This window comes from Manis javanica, chromosome 8 (genome assembly GCF_040802235.1).
Source record: "Manis javanica isolate MJ-LG chromosome 8, MJ_LKY, whole genome shotgun sequence".
NCBI classification, from domain to species: domain Eukaryota; kingdom Metazoa; phylum Chordata; class Mammalia; order Pholidota; family Manidae; genus Manis; species Manis javanica.
Window position 1 is genome coordinate 90519272 of NC_133163.1, and position 19496 is coordinate 90538767.

Consider the following 19496-nt stretch of genomic DNA (forward strand, 5'->3'; position numbering starts at 1 on the left):
CTGGGGGATATTGGATAAAATTGGCCCTAGTGTCATTGTGGTGTCATTATCATAATCCACTTGCGTACCCAAATCCCCAGCCCATAATCTGGCTCAAGGGAGTGGACGGCTGGGGGACCCCTGCAGATCACATCTGCTCTGGCTGCACGTCTTTATTTCCAAGTTGAAGGACTTAGTCTTGACCTGTCTGTTCTCTCCAGGCTCCAGAAGCCCACAGCTATATTCCATGTGCTGCTTAGAGGAGGCAGCATGGAATGTGTGACCCATTCTTTGTCTCCTTTGTTCTAGTCTTATGGCTTAAGGTTGAGCTATAAAAATACCTGCTCTATCAACAGTTTTTTGGTCACATCTGTTTTACTTGCTGACATAGCTTGTGGGATTCTGCTGCCAGAAAATCTGTGTTACACTCTTTGTTCCCTTTAGTACCTAATTAAAAAAAATACAAAAACAAAACCATGTTAACCACCCACCCAGACTCTACCAGGCTCTCCATCCTACGTGCAGAAACAGCCATGGCTCCCAGTGTACACCATGCATGTGAGCCACCTATCAATAAGAAGCATCCAGGCCAAACCAGTTTCTCTGTGCCCCATTCAATTCTATAAACAATATTAGGCTACTGCTAAGGGACCAGGAAAGTACTACACAGTTCTTCCCCTCAAGCCAACAAGAATCTACCCTTACTATTGCCCTGTTTTCTTCAATAATCTGACTTTTACGCTAGTTTGTCAGTTAAGCAGCAATAAGATTCTAACATTCCTTAGAATATTTTCCATAAACCACTAACATTAATTCAAGAACTAAATCGTACTTACAGTGTGTGAAGTGAGCCTCAAAAGTCCCAAAACCAACTTGTTCAGAAAAGAAATTGTGCTGATTAACAAGCATTTCCTTTTAAATATACCTCTCTCTTTTACCTCTATGTTCAGAGTCCTGAGTTGAGTCTCCCCTGACTTTGCGTCTGGGAGGCCACCTGCCCCTTCTTCTCCCTGCTGGTGGTCTAGCAGTGCTGAGTTGCATCAGGCAGTCTATGAGCCATCAGCTGCTCACAGCATCATGAGGACCTGGGCTGGGGAGACAGTGTGTTCTTGGGATGGACCCCTGAACTGGAAAACAGGAAATCTGTGGACTCAGCAATGGCACTGGTTATGGCCCTTGACCCCTCTCTTTCCTCCAGCACAAATGGTATTCATGAGAGCAAATGAAGGTCATAGATGTGACAGGGCTTAGGGATCCTGGCAATAAAAGTACAGTGCATATACATGAGGTAATATATTTTCAAGGAAATGTCTGTCCCTTTGGGCAAAAATTCATGGAAGGAAATGTGAAGGGGCAGGTAGGAAACATACCAGTGCCCAGACCATTGCATCAGCGTCACCTGGGAACTTATCAGAAGCGCCATGTTTTCTTTTCCCTCTGATTCTCTAACTTAGGGTATTCCTGTTTTGACAGATGGTTATCAAGATGCCTTTTCACCCTCTTTCTTGGTTGAAGACAAATACCCTGCTTGGCGAGAGGCAACGCTGATTACATTTTTTATTCTTTTTGACATTTGCCAGAGAACGTGCCCTGGAAAGAGCCCTCCCTTTTCCTCCCCCTCCCACAAAGGTACTGATGTGTTTGCCTCACCTCCTGCCCTGGGGCCTGCTGCTCCTCGAGCCAGTCCTTAAAAGGAGCAGTGGGTGCCACATTTGTTCTTTCTGGTGCCAGGTCTGTGCTATTTCACTCCCCCAGCGTCAAGTGGATGCTTAATGAGCGGCTGTGACGTAGGCCAGCAGACTTGAGAGCAGCCTCGGTCTGCTTTACACAGGCTCTTCTCACTGCCTGTCCAGCTGCAGGGTCTTCCCACAGCAAGGTTGTGGTCACCCTGTGTCAGCCTTTCCTCGTAAGCCTTGACAGCCCTCACTCACAAAGAGGCTCGCCGGAGTCTGTGGGCACTGATAAGTGACTCGAGGAAGAAGTGAGAGCCTTAGTTTCTTCTATTCCCTTGCCCCCACTGGCTTAGTCCAGAAGAAAGAAGATAAGGCCGTATGGGGATTTTTGCCATTTCCTTTGTTGTGTTTGGAGGCTAGTAACCATCCTGTCCAACTATTCCTGTCCCTGAGGACAGGATTGGGGCAGAGTTGACTGGTGGTCAAAACCTTCCAAACTTGTGCCTTCTTTGATAGCTGGGGAGCCCCTTGTCTCCAGGGATCCCCAACTACTTGTCCCTTGAGTATAAGAAAATACAGTCATGCTGCTCTGTTGGATGAAAAGACTTAACTTGGGAAGGCCTGGAGCCAATTCACAGGGAGTTTGTTTCTGGGGAAAATATTAAAGAAGCAAAAACTGGTGGGAGTTCACAAGATTACTCCTGATGTAAACAGAAGGAAAGAGGAGCCACTGAGTTGTGAGAGCTCATGCAAAGTCGGGAAATGCGGTGGACAGCCTTGGGGTGCAGCACAGGTGAAGGCAAAGATGCCCCTGTAAGAGGAGGGTCTCTGCACTAGATTACCCAAGGGGAATAAAAGAAGCCCACGGTCCTGGAAGGCTGGGTACCAAGCTTTGTTTCTCTAGAAGCCTGTTGACCCCAGTGAAGATGAGTCTAGAAAAGAAGATAAAGGAAAAGATAGAAAACAGTGTAGACATATCACGCCAAATAGCTACTTCATTTATTCAACAAATATATATATTTGCTGATTGCCTGCTGTGTGCCAGGTATATTTTGCATACTCTTTAATTTTCTCAACAACCCTTCAGGGTAGGTACTACTAGCCTTGTTTTACAGATGAGAAAACAGACTTTTAGAGGTTAAAATTGACCAAGTTCACCCAGCTAGCAGGTGGCTGACCTAGGATTCATTTTCAGTCTACCAGATTCCAAGACCCATGTCTGTTCCACTCTACTATGCTGCCTGTCATCAAAAACACTCCTCCCTTGTGGTATGTGGCCTGCCTCTCCCCTCTGCAAGGTGGTGTGGGTCCAGGGCAGAGATGTCTTCCACCTCTTCCGCCCGTCTTGTTTTGAGGCCTTAGGTAAAGCTGTCATCCCTCTACTGGCTCCCTACCATGCTGTCTACCCTCCCTTCTCAGTTCTTCCAGCTCTGTGCTTGGATTCCTGAGAGCCACGTCTCCTGAAGGACTTCGCACCTTTGAGGAGTCGTCTAGTCTACTAATTGGTGAGGAGAAGAGCATCCAAGCACAGGCTGCCAGCCAGGCCTTTAAATAAAGGAGCCAGGAAGAGACCTGGGGATCTTCCAAGCCTTCCACGACCACCAGGTTTGTGGGCATCCCTCCTGCATCACAGCTGATTCCATCCTAGAGCAGGAAGGTGGCCACCATAGCTGCTGAATCCCTTATTCTGAAGAAGGGCTCCCCTTTTTTTGAGAAAAGCTCAGTGATAACTTGTCTTGCATTCAATCTTCCTACAATGAAGATGTCCTATGCCAGCCTCCATTCTCTCCAATCCCTAGGGACCCCTATGACATCCTTTCTCCTAATGCCCTTCTAGATGTCACCTCAGGGAGAGAAGCCTAATTTCTCCAGCCCTTCTGGCCAGCTTTCTCTCCTGTTTAGGTCCCATTGTGAGGGCTGACCTAGAGCTCTGCCCAAATTCTACATCCCCATCCCCATAGTCAAACATGCCTTGCCATACACCCTTTAATGAAGGCACATCTGTACATTTGGCAGCACTCAGGATTGGGGAGCAGTTTGTGAATCTCAGAATTCAAATTCTTGATCACAATTATTTTTGGAGACGTCTGAATTCAAGGGCTCTGCCTGAACCTGCACTACCCCAGCTCCATCCTTTGGGAGCCACGGGTTCCAGGGCCAGTACCATGCTATGATGTCCTGTATATATGCATGGAAGGCAGGAGGAAAACAGGCTTGAACTCTTTCACCCATGCCTATTCATGTGTCTCAGGGACCTTCTTCCCATAAGCATTGGAATATTCTCAAGCCTGTCCAAAATTCCTGTGGTCAACCTTACACCAATGTCTTCCTCCCCTTCATCCCATCCCATTCCCAATCAGCGTCCTTCTCCCCACTACGGGACAGTGGCAACACCCACTCACTGGCCTCTCAAATATCTTCCCAGGTGTCTGGCTTCCCACCCAGCTCTGAAGCCAAAAAGCTCCCACCCTGCATGGGGCAGCCCTCCCCCATCCCCTACAGAGACAGCAACCAGCCCTTAGAGCCTAAAGTCTATCTTTTACCCTAGCCATCCATATATTCTGGTCCAGGAACCAGCAGCATAGGTATCACCTGGAGCCTATTGATAATGCAAATTCCCAGGCCCACCCCAGACTTACTGAATTAAAATATTCATTACTCTGCATCTTAACGTGTGAAAGGCACTGCTCTAAACAACATCTGCTAAAAAGACACCCCCCTCCTTATGTTTCCTGAATATAGGGGGTGGAGGGTGGAGAGAAAGCCAGTGAGGAAACAGGCTGAAACACACACTGGCCCCAATTTAGGCCTCATTTTGACAATGAAGACATCCTGGGGATGATCTGGACACTCCCTAGGGAACCTAGAGGGCCTGGTGAGGCCTGAGACCCTCAGCAGAGAGGAGGGGAGCAGCAGGGGCCGTGGGTGTAGATCCAGACAAGGGCTTGGGAGCAGAGGGCAGACACGATGAGAAAGGGAGGAGCCCTTGCTTTGCCAGCAGAGGTGGGATGGCTCCCTGTGGGCTCCTGTTACCATTCCCAGCTCCTGCCGGGCACCTACAGCCAATAATGGCTCCTGCTGTGCATCCTGGATCTGCCGGATGACTTCCCTCCCTCCTGCTGGCAGAGTCACTATCGCCCACTGGCTGCATTGCGGGTAGTGGGTGCTCAGGAAATGTTTGTTGAATTGAGAGGAAGCCACAGCTTGTGCAGAGTCTGGATAATTCACCAGATAATTCACCAGCCGTGGGCCTCAGGGGAGGGAAACAGGAAAGACAAGTCCTGATGCACTTAGCTGGAGTTGCTATTTCTCAGTCTCTTGAGTCCCCGTTTGAGTCCTCACTTTTGCATGACCATGGTGCAAGAAGGTGCTGGGACAGAGGAAGTAGAAGATGGCAGGAAACAACCCCGAGCTGCAGGGCTGCCCCCTTGCCCCAGTTCAGGGTACACCTGAGGTCTGACCTGAGTGTGGAGGAGGGTCCCTGAAAGTGGGCTCTCTCACCCTACTGTGGGGTGAGGAGGCTGTCCCCTGCCCACCCAACCTCCCCCTTCCAGAGAGGAGGCCTTTCCAGGGACCCTCCCTTTTTCAGATGAGACCTGAGCCCTGTTCAGTCCCTGACAGCTGTGGCCTCCATTTCTCTCGGCCTCAGTCTCCTCTTCTGGAAAAGCAAAGGACTGCTGGCTGATTGCCAAAATTCCCCTGGTTTAGCCATCCTCTGAGTCTGGAGCTGTGAGTCACCTGGATGCAGACAGGGGCATGGGAAAGGGCCCAGGCCTGGACTGGCCATGCCAGCTGCTGAGGCTGCCTGCACCTGAGGAGCTGGCAGCTGCCAGCTGGAGAGGGAGGCCTGGCGAGCCACGTGTTGAGTGCTTCCAAGCCGTGCGCTCTTGCCAGGGTGGGGCAGCCTGTGGCCTGGGCAGCAGCAGGCCCAGGATAGGGCTCGCCAGCCCCAGAGACCAGGTGTAGTGCAGGAAGATAGCAGGAGCTGTACCTTCAGGTGAAAGCACGCGTGTATGTGGGAGGTGCATGTGAGGTGCAGAGAAGAACAGTCCTTGCCCTAACAGTGTCACTCCACTGGAGAGGCTGCCAAACTGCACAGCCAGTCTGCCACAAACACCAGCAACCAGGTAGGTGTCTGCCCAGAACACAGCAGACTCTTGTCTGCTTTCCCTCCTCTTCCTCTCCCCAGTCTGCCCCTCTGCTCCCAGGAGCTTTGCTCAGCATCTTCCTGCAGGGCCAGGATGCTCTGTCTTGTTCCTCATGCCTCCTGTGGCCCTTGCCCTTTGGCTGCTTCCTCTGGGGGCCCTGCCTCGTGGTGCCAGGCCCTGCTGGGCCCCAGTCTTGCCAGACCTGTCTTCTCTGGGCTCTAGGGGCCCTTTTCCTCTTTGTGGCTCAGAGCAAGTCTGGACTTCTGGCCCATCCTGGGGGTTGTTCCATCCCAGGGGCTGCTTGGAACCGTCTGGCCAGGACACAGGGCTTTCCCGGGGCTCAGGCCCTGTACTGAGCACACACACTCTCTCCCCAGGCCCAGGACTACTGGCCCTTCCTAGTGAGAGGTCGAGGGGAACCAAGTCATTGTTCTGTGGACAGCCAGGGACCAGACTGGCTGGTGAAGCTCCTGACTCCCCTTTTGGCCCCTCTGGAGATGCTGGGGCTACTTGCTGGTTGCTGGGTCTGCCAGGCTCCATCCTGCTCTGCTTCTGTGCATGTTCCTCCTTGCTCAGAGTCTTTCTATTACTTTGGCTTCCCTGAAACAAATAATTGGCTCTGTTGGCTGGCGAATTCAGGGTTCATTTCCATAGCCTGCCCCATCCTATGTCCAAGTACCCACCTTCTGGCTCTCCAGCTCCTTGTCTTCCTTCATTTCCCACCTGTAGAAACATAGCACACAGCAGGCGCTACTCCCACCCACCCCACTTCACACCGTCCACTCTGTAACAGAAGGCCCATGTTCCCCAAGAAGCAGCTAGAGTCCAAAGGTCTCAGAGGCACATCAGAGCAAGAAGCAGACTCCAGGATGCTGCCCTTTCAGCCTGACCTTGCTTTCCAAATCCAACCATTTCCTCTGAACACCACCCACCTTAGCCCCATCCAACATCCCCAGCTGCTGTTTATGTCCAAGCCTGTAGCACTTTGAGTTCTGTGGGGACTCCAGGCATGTCCCTGCCTGCGCTGCCTGGGAAAGGCATGCCTGACTTCCCAGGGGAAGATAACTGCGGTAATTACCGCCTGCCTCCCTGAGCACCAAGCTCTTGCCGTGCTGCCTTTGCTGAGAGCCTCTCCCCACATCTCATTAACCTGCCGCCAGGCAGCAGTCAGCCAGGGGGCAGAGGCCCCAGGGACTGGAGCAGCCACCTGGACCAGTGCCAGTCCTAACTTTCCAGAGGCAAGGAAGATCCAGGAAATCAGAAGCCCAGATGTACCCCTTGATTTTACCCCCTGCCACCTGTTACCTGCGGGCCCTGCCAGTCAGCCTCTCCATCCCCCGGGCTTTGCTATGTGTAGCTGGCACCACAGAGGGTCTGCTGGCTGGTCCACCTCGCACAGTACCACCTTCAAGAGATGGTCCACAAATCAAGGACGAAGATAGCCAAAGCAGCCCAAACCCTTCACCAGCTCATGGGATCCTGCTCCTCCTCCTCTCCCAACTCACCTTTGCCATCAGGGGACATTGGTGAGGGCGGGATCTTCCGGTAGCTTCTGGGACCTAAGTGGGCACAGGAAATGGGAAAGGGTAGGGTAACAAAGGGTCCAAAGCAGAAACACCAGCTCTTCCCAGACCAGGAAGCTGTTGGTCCTTTTCTTGGTCCAGTTGTGGGTCTTCTGGCTCCCAGGAAGAGCCCTGGTCTTGGGATCAGGAGACCTGGGTCCCTATGCTTGTTTTGCCACTCCCGGCTGGGTGACTGGCCAAGCCTCCCCAGCCGGTTTCCCCATGTGCAAAAATAAGGGGGCCAGCAACTCAGAGCTCAATTCGTAAGAGTTAAGGGGCAGGGAAACTAGAGCTTTCATCCATGAGCAAGTAACACCTTCTGGGGCAGGAGCTGTGGGTCTGATGGGTGGGAAGGGTGCCCTTCTGTGATAGGGAGAGGAAGGCAGATATTACTCCATGCTACCTTCGAGCTCTGAAAATAAGCAGTCAGCCAAGAAACAGAGGAAAGAGGAAGAGGAGGACAAGAGAAAAAAAAAGTCAAGGAGGGGAAGGGGATAAGGTGCATGTGGACTCACCCCTGGTAGTGCCCACCCTGGCTGAGCCCTCTTCCTGAGGCTTGCCAGTATCCTGTTGCCTGTGGAGACAGAGAGAGGGAATCGGGCTGCTGGTGCAAGGAGAACAGAGGCTGCAGCAAGAACCACACTGCCTTCCCCAGCCCCCACCCCAGAACTGAAGGCAGCAGGGAAACAGTGGGCCCCTGAAAGACGGCGACCCAGTGCCCACACAGAGCCCTGAGCTCAAGGCGTGATCAGAAGGCCCAGGCAGATCCTCACAGCCCTCCCAAGAGCACCCACAGCTAGCCACACCCAAACATGTCATCCCAACAAGCTGTCCAGCACTGCCACCCACATGGGCTTGGCCTTGTCCAGGTCCCATGGACGGCGCCAGTCACCCTGTGCATCTCTGTGCCGGGCGAGGCGGGCCAGGTCGATCTGCTCCCGCTCCTGCTTCCACTGGGCATAGTCCCAGCCCATCACCTGGGGCCTCCCAGCTGGCCAGCAGAGAGCTGAGCCTGGGACTGAGCCTGGACGCTGGGGCTCACAAGTTCCCTGCAAGGAAAAGACACTCAGCACTAAGGGGAAGAAGCAGAAAAAGCCCTGGGTTTGGAATGGAAATCCAAAGTCTACTAACCCCTTCCTCTCTCAGGGTTTCGACGTCCCCATCTAAAACTTAGATCTGTTCCATCTCTAACATGCAGTTTGCCATAGGCACGGTTTCCATCGAATTGGTAGTTGCATCTTTGGGGCAAGTTACTTAACCTCTCTGTAACATTTCGTCATCTGTAAAATGGGGGTAATAATAGCACCTATCCACAGGGTTGTTGCAGGAGGAGTGTGTGGACTGGCCCAGGATGGAGAGGCACCCAGCAGCTGTGAGGAACAGCCAGGACTAGGGACTGCTGCCACCTAGAGGTCACACCTGGCACATGGCCAGTCCCTTACACCCTCCAGGCCCACAGCAAGGGCTCCACCCACTTCCGCCCAGCGATACAGGTAAAGTAAGGGGCTGGAGCACACCTCTAGCTTACCCTGACTCTCACTGCAAGGCCCACCCAATGTGGAGACTGGCCAGAGCAAGGAAGAAGGGATGGGTGCTGCCTGGGCTGTGTAGGGGATGGGGGACATAGATGGGGAACATATGTGACTCAGCTCCTCTGTCTCTCCCCAGTAGGGACCACCACATCCATGCCCCCATCCCCTCTTGAAGATGCACCTTCTGTGTAGAGTCTGAGGTGCCAGGCATTTGCACAGAAGAGCTCCGGCCCAAGCCCCCTCCAGGTGATCCTTCAGCCCCCTGGTTCCTTGCTCTGGCAGGCTTCTCACTTACAATCCGCTTGGCCTGGGGAAGATGAAGATAGGAACGAGGCAGAGCTGGGGAGGAAGAGGCCACCCCCACTGGCTCTGAGTTTCCCCACTGACCCTGCTCACCTCAGCTTTGTTTTCCATGGTCACGGCCAGCTCCACCCGTTCCCCCAAGCAGAAAGTACCCGTGTGGTCCTCAGCCGCCTCATCCTCAAGCATCTCATTGGCTGCTCCAGGTCCAAGGGCACACCTTGTCCAGTTCTGGCTGACCACCCGCTTCTCCTGCAGAAGGAGGTTGCCATGCCCTCAGGTCACGTGGGCAGCGCTGGGCAGGAATTAGAGGCTGGGCCCTTTCGGTGGTTCCCTAGGCTGGGTTCCAGCCCCCATCCTCCCTGGAATACCCACAGAGTAGGTGACTCCATGGTACATTCACATGCCAGTGGTGTTAGGTTATCCAGGGCCTTGGGCCACACAGTGACCCGAGATGCCACAGCGGCCCGTCATCTCTGAGCTGGGAAATCCAGCAGACAATGGGGCTTTGTCCCTCAGACATTGTTCCTGGCACTTGGCCCCACTTCTCTGTCCCCCTGGGGCTTGGGGCTTAGGAGCCGGCAGTGCTTTGGGGCATAGGTACAGAGCTGTGGGGCTGGAAAAGGCCCCATGCCGGTGGCCTCTCAGCAGGGGCCTGCACTGCATGAGGTCGGGAGCTGGAGGGTGGTCCCAAGAACTGTAAGTGTGAGAGGAAGAGGGGCAGGGGCAGCTGTCCTCCTCTGGCACGGCTAGCCTTCCACCGCCTTGCCGCCCCACCCTGTCTCCCTGCTGGGCCTTACGCCAGGAGCCTGGCTGATGGTGACAGTGAGGCCATCGGGTTGGAGGAGTTCCTGTGTGCTCACAGCCATGCCTCCCAGCTCCGCCTGCCGACGGTCTTCTTGGATCTCCTGTGGGAGGGTCCCAGGTCAGCACAAGCCATGGCCCCCCAGATTCAAGAGACAGACACCGACAGGCCTACACAGAGAGATGGCGGCAGGACACCAGGGGGCAGAGTCATCACGGAAGCCCCAAGGCCCTCACAGAGCCTCTGAGATGGACCCTACCCACCATAACTGGGGCCCCAGGCCCAGAGACTGCCATGCAGGGGTCTGCAGCCAGACAGGAGTGCCAACCCATGCAGTCCTCCTAGCCCCCATCACAGCCCACTCACCTGGTACCTGCGTAGTAAGGCCTGGTTCTTCTTGCGAAGAGCAACTATCCTCCGGTCCAGCTCTGCATCCTTCTCTTCCTGCCTGCTCATGGGTGACTCGGTCCCGTAAAGCCCCTGCAGAGGGCCGGGGGCGAAGCTCCTGACTGCTGGGCCCATTCTTACCAGTTCTCCAACTTGCACATCTGCCTGGCCAGCCATATTCCACCACCCAAGGAGCAGACCCCAGGCCCAGGGCTAGGGCCACAAGGGGAGATGGCACACGGAGGGCTCCAAGGCTTGTCTGCCCAGCCTGCTGCCTCCTCAGGGGCTCAGGGCAGGGCCTCCCACCCAGCAGTGGGCTGCCCCTCCCCCAGCTCTCCAGGGAGCTCCACTGCTGAGCAGAGGCTGGAATGGGAGTTATAAATGGCTCTGGCAGAGGAACCTGCTGTGACTGGGAAATTGCCAGGGGATTCAGGAGGTTGAGGGGAGAGCCGTTTGGCTCCCAGACCCAGAACCACAGTAAAAAGAGAGGCCCCTGCTTTTTCCTGGGCTCCTAGGCCTTGGACCCCACTCCCCAGCCCTGTGCCCAGCCTGTGGAAAAGGGCTGCTCCCATGGGCCCAGCCTCTCCAGGCCATGAGCTGCTGGTAGTTGGGTCAGGAGAGAGCCAGTTCTGTGGGCAGGCCCAACTGGGTCACTCCCCTGAGCAAGCCATGCCTCTGCACAGAGATCCCCAGGTCTCTCCCTGTCTGGCTGCAGGGTGTCAGTTACAGCCAATGCCCCTGCCCAGCCCCCTGCCCGCCTAGGTATAGCCCTCTTCTTCCCAGGCCCAGCTGTCCCCAGCTGCCCCCAGAATATGGCTGCCTCCTGTCCCAGCCCCCTCCCAGCACCAAAAAGCCCCCCACCCCCACCAAAAACAAGGTGCCACTCACAGCCAAGTGCATGGCAATGGCGGGCACCAAGAGAATTCCAGAGCAGCACCAAGCGAGCCAGAGTAGAAGGGAAGCCGGAGCTGCCGGAGCCGGGCCTCTGCCGGCCTTTCCCTGCCTGCTTTACTGCTCAGCACACGAGATCATGTTGTGATTACAAAAGACTCCTCTGGGCTCCTAGCCAGGAATGCCGTATCCACCCCCCTCCCCCCCCATCCACTCTCAGAGGGTGAGGATCAGGGCACCAGCAGCCAGCTGGCCCTGCCCAGCACCTCTCCCTGCTCTGCCCTGGTGTCCCTAGGCAGACTGGCAGGAACATCTCCCTGACAGGTTGGGCCACACAGGGGTCTTGGCTGTCCCAGGCCCTGCCTTCCCCAAAGCCTGGGCCTGCTTGCAGACAGATGGGCAGCCAACATAGACCTCTGTCCATCTCATTTATAGAGAATGGCCTACAGGATGAAGCCCAGCCCAGCAGGTTCCCTGGTCTGAGGCCCCCACCTGGAATGAGCCTCCTCTCATTGTCATCAACAGCACTGGTTTAAGTAATTCCAAGGGATCAAGAAACTCAACTCCCCTAGGCCACTAAATACTACTGCATACCTAAAATTACACCATTAGTTATTCATTCCTTTAGGTTGAACACTGTCTTCCCTGTATTTGAAAGTACAGCCATTCCTGAAAGTCTCAGCTATTGGAGTCTCCCCTTGGTGTGGGGAGCTGGGCCTTCCTGCAGGGCCTCTGCCACCACAGCTCAGAGCTGGCCAACTGCCTTCCCTACTTGGGATATTAACTCTGGGCCCTTCCCATCCCTGCTGTCCAAGGACGGCCCTTTCAGCTTCTCCAACCTTGCAAAAAGAGGTAGCCTTTCTCAGGGAAGTCTCTCACCAAATCTTCCCAGTACGGCTGAAACTGGTCCCTCTGCCCAGAGGAGCAGCTCGTCTGTCAGTCCCACTCTGAGGGCCAACCTGGGGCTTGGGAATGTTGGGAGGAGGAATGGTCTCTGTATTAGGAGTGCTGGGGGTTACAGCACCCTGACCTCAGACCCTAAGGGACATGTCAGATGTCCCTTCGTTCCCCACATCCCTAATTGACCCGGCCTGTTTCCCTAATCCCATGCCATGACTTGTCTGTCTCTAGAGCAGAAAGTCCTGCTGGCCGCTGTCTCCTCCCTAGACCAGCCCAGGCAGCCAGAGGTCCAATCTCTGCTCTCCTTGAACTACCCCTTTCTGTCTGCCCTCCCCTCCCCATCACACAGCCTCTTTCCTGGCCAGGCCTTTGCACAGCATCCCTGACCCCACACCCGATCTCTGCGGCCCCAGAGTTCCCATCCTACTTGGAAATGCCACTGCGTTCTCTGTGCCTTTCCTGCCGGATGTTCCCACTGAGTCAGACTCATCTACTTTCTCAGCAACTGTGACGCACCCAGGCTCCTCGCCCTGCACCTCTCTCTCACACACACTCAGTCTTCTTCCCACCTTCTCCACGTGATACCTCACACAGGCTGCTAAGTTCCAGCCTGGCCTTTGAATGCCAGGGGCAGGGGCCTGGTGGGGTGGCAGTCAAGCTTCCCTTCACCTGCCCCACACCATGGTGTTGGAGCTGGGAGGTCCCACAAAGCACCAGCCTGCAACAAGGAGAGGCAGTTGAGACCTATTGTTCTCTCTCATCTTTGGAACCCAGGCTCCCAAACCAAGTCTGGGGAGAAGGGGAGTAGATAGAGGAGGCTGCAGGGGCAAGGCAAGGCCTGCCTGTCCCCCTTGCTCCTATTCCCAGCCAAGGTGGGGTCAAGACAGTAGCACAGAGCAGCAGGAGGCACAGGTAGAAATCTAGCCATCCGGTAGAGCGGGTGACCCAGCTCTTCCAGAAAGGCTTGCAAGGAGAGATTCCCTTAACCTAGTGGCAGAGCCTCCCCGCCCATCAGGCTGGAGGCCCACGTGCCCAGAGCAAAGCAACAAACACTCAGACAGGTCCCTACAGTGGCTAGCCATGTGCTTCCCAAGTGTTACACAATATGTCACACCTCAGAGCAGCCCCCACACTCTCCTATTTTCCCCAGAGTCTGTGGTTTGCCTGTCTGCTCCTCCACTGGCCAGAGGCCCTCTGAGGGCAGGAGTGGTGTGCCAAGCAACTCTAGATTCCCAGGGCATGGCATAATGCGCTCTCAAACCACAGACTCTTCCTCAGCATTTGCAGAATGAATACATGGGTGAAAAACCAGTACTATCCTGTGCACAGATGTAGGTGTCCTTTGCATAGGTGGTGCCTTTCTCTCACCCAGGATGCACACAGCAGGAGGGAGGCGGTGGGTGATAAAGACCCTTAAGTTGAATCGCCCTTCCCTCTCTGGGGGCTGGGGTAGGGAGATGAGCAGCATGATCTTCCTGGTGAGAGCATATCTCTGTTACTGCATGCCACCACCAGAGGGCAGCAGACTTACAAAGCCTGGTAGCGGGGTGGGCGTGGGGAGCTCTTCCCCCTTTCCCCTCCTGCTCCCCAGCTCCTCTCGCTCAAATCTCTGTAATCTTCACCTCCCAACTCCACCAGAAGAGAGAAGCTATGCAGTTGTGGAAGCATTATTTTATTGATGGGGAGGCCCAGAGAGGTAACACCATTTGGGCTATGCAGCCTGATTGGGACACAGATGAGACTGGGAGGCAGGGTGCCTGTCTCCCTGCCTGGCACTCTTTTCCCTGGCTGCCCAACAGTAATGCTGTTTCCACTGAGACTCCACTCTGTGCCGCCTTCTGTCCCCCAGGGGTTGGGCCCATTGTCTCCACACCTCGGCCACGGGTCCAGGTCATGTCCCTTCCCTGGCTGGTCCCCCACCTCAGGTGGCTGCCAGCTGGGTCCATAGCCCCACACCTGGGGTGGACCATATTTGGACAGTATTCATATCCATGGTACACAGACCAAAAGCAACCCTTTGGACAAGATGCCTGCAAGTGTGGGGATCCTCACTGAGGTGGGGGGAAAAAGAGGGAGGACCCCAGGTGAGGAAAGAACCCCAGGCCCGCAAACTGAGACTGGGGACACAGACCTGGCAGAGGCGCATGTGGCCTGCACTACTCAGACCTCATTCACTATTTCCAGAATAGCTGCTCATGCTAAGGGTTGAATAAAATATAAGTACTCAGGCCCTTGCCCTTTTTCAACCTTGTCATAAAATGAAGCAGAGTGGGATGGTGGATTCCAATTAACTTCACCCTTCACTGGCTGTATGACTTTAGGTAAGCCCCTTATCTCTCTGGTCCTCATCTGTAAAATGAGGTGGGCCTACTTCACTGAGTCATTGGCAGTTGATAGGAAATACCACGGTAACATCCTTATCTGGAACAATGTGTGACCTAGAGTAAAGCTCAAAATAGTTTTCTTCTTGCCTCAGGTAACTGTAATAGCCCCCCTTCTGGATGTTCCCAGCACAGCATCCTTTGAGGGGCCCAAAGACTACCTCCCACCAGTCTGCTGGGGCCTAAACACATTGCAGACTTTTGGGGCAAGGGGACCATTTGTGACCTGGTGGTGAAGATCCTGAGGTACCCCCTCAGCATCCTCTCTGTGCCTCCCTGTTAACTCCTGCCCAGCAAATCTTGCAAGGGCAGGTTCCTGACACCCCCTCCAGGGAGTCTTCCTTGACTGCTCCCCTCCCCATGCTTGTCCCTTCTGAAGCCCCATGCTTCAGAGCTGCCATACCTCTCCATTAGCACCAGTGCTCCTGGAAGCAGTCCCTGTGCTCCACCTGCCCCTGGGTCCCACTGGGCCCATCCCCAGGCTCACATCCCACTGCCCAGGAACTGTTCTTGTTGGCTAGGGCTGAGCCCTTAGAGGTCACTGGTGCCCCTTGCCAGTTCTGGGTGGGTGAATAAGTGTTGAGGAAGAGGCTGGATTGCATAAGAGCTCAGCCACTTAGAAGGTGGCCTTACAGATGGGAAGGGGCAAGAGAATGGCTTAAAGCACAGTGTTTCTTTCCCTCAAACCCATTCTTGATTACTCTCCACCACAGCCATTCCTGGCTCAAGAAACTGCTGCCCTGACTCCTACTGACTAGAGGTCTATGTGCAGGCCTCTCAGGTCAGGCTAGGCCTGGACCTAGCTGGGGAGGACTCAAAGTACATGCAGTAGGGCCAGAGGGACCAGCCCCAGGCAGGCACCAGCTGCCAGGAACAGCCTGGCCCTGCCTCTCCCAAGAACACACATGCCAGAGCAGGGTGGGGCCAAAACACTCTGAAGCATCAGGAGGCAGAAGGAAGGCTGGGGCCCCACTTCTCCATTCTCCACTCCAGAGCACACCCAGGCCCAGCACTAGGTGAACTCCAGTGTGTAACAGAACCCCTGATGTCTTCCTTGCTTAGGGCTTTCTCCACAGAGGGTGCAAAGGTGACTCAAGGGTTTTCCCAGGACCCCCGCCCCCAGGCCCCTAGCCCAGAGCTGCCTGCAACCAGAGGCTGAGGGATGCCCCTGCCAGGGCTGGCTTACATTAGCAGGGCAGCCACTGTGGCTTCCCCTGGCCGAGGCAACAATGGCCAGGAGGTGAAGACCCAGGCCCGGCGGCAGAGGCACTTGCCCAAACCATGCTGCGTTAGCCTGGGGCCAAGGCGCACAGCTCAGACCAGCCGAGGGGTTCTGCATGAGATGAGCCTCAAGGGGATGAGCAAGCCGTGGTAAGGAGGTAGCAGTGAGGGCATTCTGTGAATGTATCATGGCAAGTGGTGGTGGCATTTAGCAGCAAGAGAACATTAGATTAAGAAGGTAATCCAGTGAGGTCCCTGAAGAGTAGACTGAGGGGGTAAAGTGCAGAAGGGCATCTGACTCACTGAAGGTTTTATAGCTGTCACTGAGGCAGCCACGCCGGGGGTTAGGTGGCCATGCTGCAGCAGCCAGCATGGGTCAGCCGGTGAGACTGGAGACAGCACACAGCAGGAGGCTGTTTCAAGACCCTGGAGGGAGAGGTCTGCCGGGCAGAGGGTGAGCAGGGGAGCCTCAGGAGGCCTCAGAGCATCAGCGTGGCCAGGGGTGGGCACAGTGGGAAGGGGAGGGGCCAAGGCAGCGTAGAGGACCCTCTTGAACGTGGGGAGCAGGCGGGGCTTGCCTGCTTGCTGCTCCTTCCTCTGGGCAGGCGGCTGGAAGGCTGGCATGGGACAGACAGGTCCTCCCTCGCTGGAAGCTCATCACAGGGGCCTTTTGTGCGGGTGAGGTATGGTGGTGTCACACCGTCTAGGGGGGAGGAAAAGGTCTGGCAGTTTTGCAGGGTGAGAAGGACAAGCCCAACAGAAGATGGAGGGATTGGTGAAAGCTGGTCATCAGCTGAGAAGAGGGAAGGGCCTTTGGAAGGGCGGAGGGTGCACGCCCCTTGCCAGCCTCCAGGGGAGAGGACAGCCAGGGACACATGACCAAGGAAAGATGAAGCAGTCTGGGGGTGGACAGGGAAGTAGGGTGGCCAGCTGTCTCGGGACTGGGACTTGCCTGGAACCGACCCCATCCACTGCAGGTCCTGCATCTGGAACACCCCTCAGTCCTCTGCAAATCTGGATGTTTGGTCGCCTTAGGGGGAGAGAGGGTATTGCAAGAGGCTGGGGCAGGGAGGGAACCTCTCAGGAGCCTGTCTGTGAAATGCTCAGTGATGTGGCCCATCCCCCAGAATGATCCCAATGTGGGCAAGGGAACGAGTGAGGAGGCCAGGAAACAAACAGGTCATCAGTGCTAAACTCTAAAACCTCACACTTAGATCTAACACTGCCAAAGCCCTCACAGGCGTGATGTGATTTGATTTTGGCAAGCTTTGAAATCTGTGAATTAGCCCAGGCAGGTGTCATTAGCTTCTCTTTGAAGATCAGGGTCATGACCTGGCCAGGCGTCGTGTGGTAGGCTGGCGCTTCTCCACTGCACCTGCCCTGGATCACTGAGCCTCTTGCTCCCGCCCTGCAGCTCTCTCTCCAGCCCATGCCCAGGGCCAGCCATCTTTGCCCTCTCACTGTGAAAAACTTGTCCACCCAAACCAGGTAAGGTTGCCTAACTGTCCTGCCTCTCTCCCCTCACCACAGGGCAGCCCAGGAGCAGGGGCCTGGCTGGCTCTGCCAACTGGGATTGGGAGGCCACGAGGCATCCTGCCTTCTGGCATCACTATCAGACCCTGACTGCACAGAGAGTGAGAGCAGAACCTCAAGGCCAGGGCACTGGGTCCCACTGCACACCCCAGCCCTGCAGCCCCACTTTCCCCCTTGGGGGTCCTTGAAGACATAGGCATCTTCTTTCAGCTTCCTGCCAAAGGCTGGATATGGAGGTGGGGAGATCACATCTTCAGGATCCCCGATGGGGAAAAGGAGGATTTCTGGAAGAGGCGGGCTTGGAGGGCTGGTAAAGACAGACATGGGTGAACGCAGGTCATGCCAGGCTCACTGCAGGCATCTCACCTTTGTAAACTCCCTTGGCCCTCCACCCTCTGTGCCCTGGCTCCCTGGAGGCTGCAGCAAATGTGTGCACGGTGGATGCATGATTCCCCACCTCCTCATGAACCAAAGTCCTCTGCCCATAATGTTACCAAAGCAGGCTGAAATTTTTCAGAACATTCCTGAAAGGAGAGACAATGTGGAAATGGGGCTGCCTGAGTGACCTCAGGCAATTCTTAACTTCTCTGAATCCTGACTTTTTTGAATCTGTAAAAGAGAAGATAATACCTACCTCCAAGAGCCAATATATGTGATACTGTAAAAGAACCTGACACACAGATACACTCTCCTTTCCTGCCCACCATGGATATAAAGGGAGACTCACTCTTTTTCCTTTGCATAATTTTTCAAATCGTGTCAATTGTGGTTATGTTGTTTCTGTTTTCACAGCTCTAAATGAACCCAAATCAACATACTCCAAAGTGCAGGGATCATGCAGTTCGATGAGTTTTGCCATGTGAATACTCCATGAAACCCTCCCTACTCCCACCCTGCTGTCCCCAGGCAGCCACTGATCTCTGTCATTATCAGTTCATGTTTTCTAGAATTTCAAAAAATTCTAAAATTTTATAGACAGAATTATACAATATGCATTCCTTATGTCTTGCTTCCTTTGCTCAGTATAATTATTTCGAGACTCCCATGTCAGCATGTATCCATAGTTCATCCCTTTTTATTGTTGAGTGGTATTTCTTAACTGTAGGAACCACAATTTGCTTATTCATTCCCCTATAGATGGACATTTGAGAAGTTCCCAATTCTTAGCTATGCCAAACAAGGCTACCAGGAACATTCAAATATAAACCTTTGTGACGATGTTTTCATTTCTCTCAGGTATGTTACTTTTTCAAAATGAGCTTAACTCAGGTACAGTTCAAAATGAGCAGTTCAGGGGCAGCTACTTCCTCCAGGCTCTTTACAGGGAAACCTGACACCTGTGGCTGTTTTCACTTCCCTGCCTTCTCTTGCAAACTTTTGATGTCACCTCATTCTTGTTCTCTTTGATTCAAACAGGGGCCAACTGAGGGGCCTGGTTGACATGTGAGTCTTAGCTGGCCTCAGTTTTGCCCAGCACTATGAGCCCATAGGTGGGAGGCATGATCTCAGGCCAGCCAGGCAATTGCGACCATGGAAGAAATGCTCCTCCTTTTTCCAGAAAAAATTAAATTCCAAAAACATGTAAAAAAGAGAAAAAGATAAACCCAAAATATAAACCACAGAAATGGAGGCCATATCTGTTGTTTTCCGACAATATTATATAGCATTTCTATTATTACCAACAATAACTACACTCCAACCTTTTATTCACTCACCAGATATTTATTGAGCACCAGCTAGGTGCGAGGAGAACTGCTAATGGCCAGTCCCTGGGAATACAAAGGTGGGCAGACAGTCCAGTGGGGGCAAGACACATTAGAAGAAAGGAGCTTGTAATAGGGGACCCTGGTCTGTCTGCAGGGGACACAGGGAGGCCAGTGTGACCAGAGCACACAGAGAAAAGGGTTTTGGCACAGCAGAGGTCAAAGAGGTTAGTGGGAATCAGACTACAGGGGCTTGCAGAGTGCAGAGCAACCTGGACTTCAAAACCCTAAGCCCCCTTCCCACTTGTCTGCATTCCATCCCTCGAGTCCCCTTTTCTGGCTTGATTTCCACCCGCACTCTGGCTCCCAGGGCTGGGGCAGCACACTTGAGAACTAGAGCCTGGAATTTGGTGTCCAAGGCAAAGATCCCACAGGCTCACCCACTAGGGTCACTATTTCCTCCTCCACCCGTGGAAGCAGG

At 54.3% G+C, this 19496-nt stretch overlaps 1 protein-coding gene and 1 long non-coding RNA gene across 3 annotated transcripts; one reads left to right on the forward strand and one right to left on the reverse strand.

The window, feature by feature from the left end:
• Positions 1-1519: 1519 nt before the first annotated feature.
• Positions 1520-11430, reverse strand: CCDC9B (coiled-coil domain containing 9B). Of its 2 annotated transcripts, XM_017667730.3 has the most exons (11): positions 11275-11430; positions 10366-10479; positions 9995-10102; positions 9291-9446; positions 9076-9201; positions 8212-8411; positions 7878-7936; positions 7306-7359; positions 7106-7205; positions 6484-6523; positions 1520-6400 (listed from the first exon to the last, which is right to left on the reverse strand). In XM_017667730.3, exons 1-11 carry the CDS (start codon positions 11284-11286, stop codon positions 5870-5872), a joined length of 1500 nt encoding a protein of 499 aa, XP_017523219.3. In that variant the 5' UTR covers positions 11287-11430; the 3' UTR covers positions 1520-5869. The 2 variants fall into 2 exon arrangements, with proteins under 2 accessions (XP_017523219.3, XP_073067732.1); XM_073211631.1 differs by lacking the exon at positions 11275-11430 and having other exon boundaries at positions 9995-10169.
• Positions 11431-15837: 4407 nt separating this feature from the next.
• LOC118972455 (uncharacterized) lies at positions 15838-18301 on the forward strand. Its single transcript, XR_005061446.2, has 3 exons — positions 15838-16233; positions 17194-17267; positions 18105-18301. It is a non-coding gene; the product is annotated as an uncharacterized lncRNA (long non-coding RNA).
• The last annotated feature ends 1195 nt before the right edge of the window (positions 18302-19496 follow it).

Excerpts from the sequence above, each read along its gene's own strand:
- CCDC9B (XM_017667730.3), bottom strand. Across the intron at positions 10,103-10,365 it reads CCTTACTACGCAGGTACCAG|GAGATCCAAGAAGACCGTCG; the intron begins GTGAGTGGGCTG and ends ACCCTCCCACAG. Across the intron at positions 6,401-6,483 it reads AGGAGCTGGAGAGCCAGAAG|GGAAGCCAAAGTAATAGAAA; the intron begins GTGGGTACTTGG and ends TATTTGTTTCAG.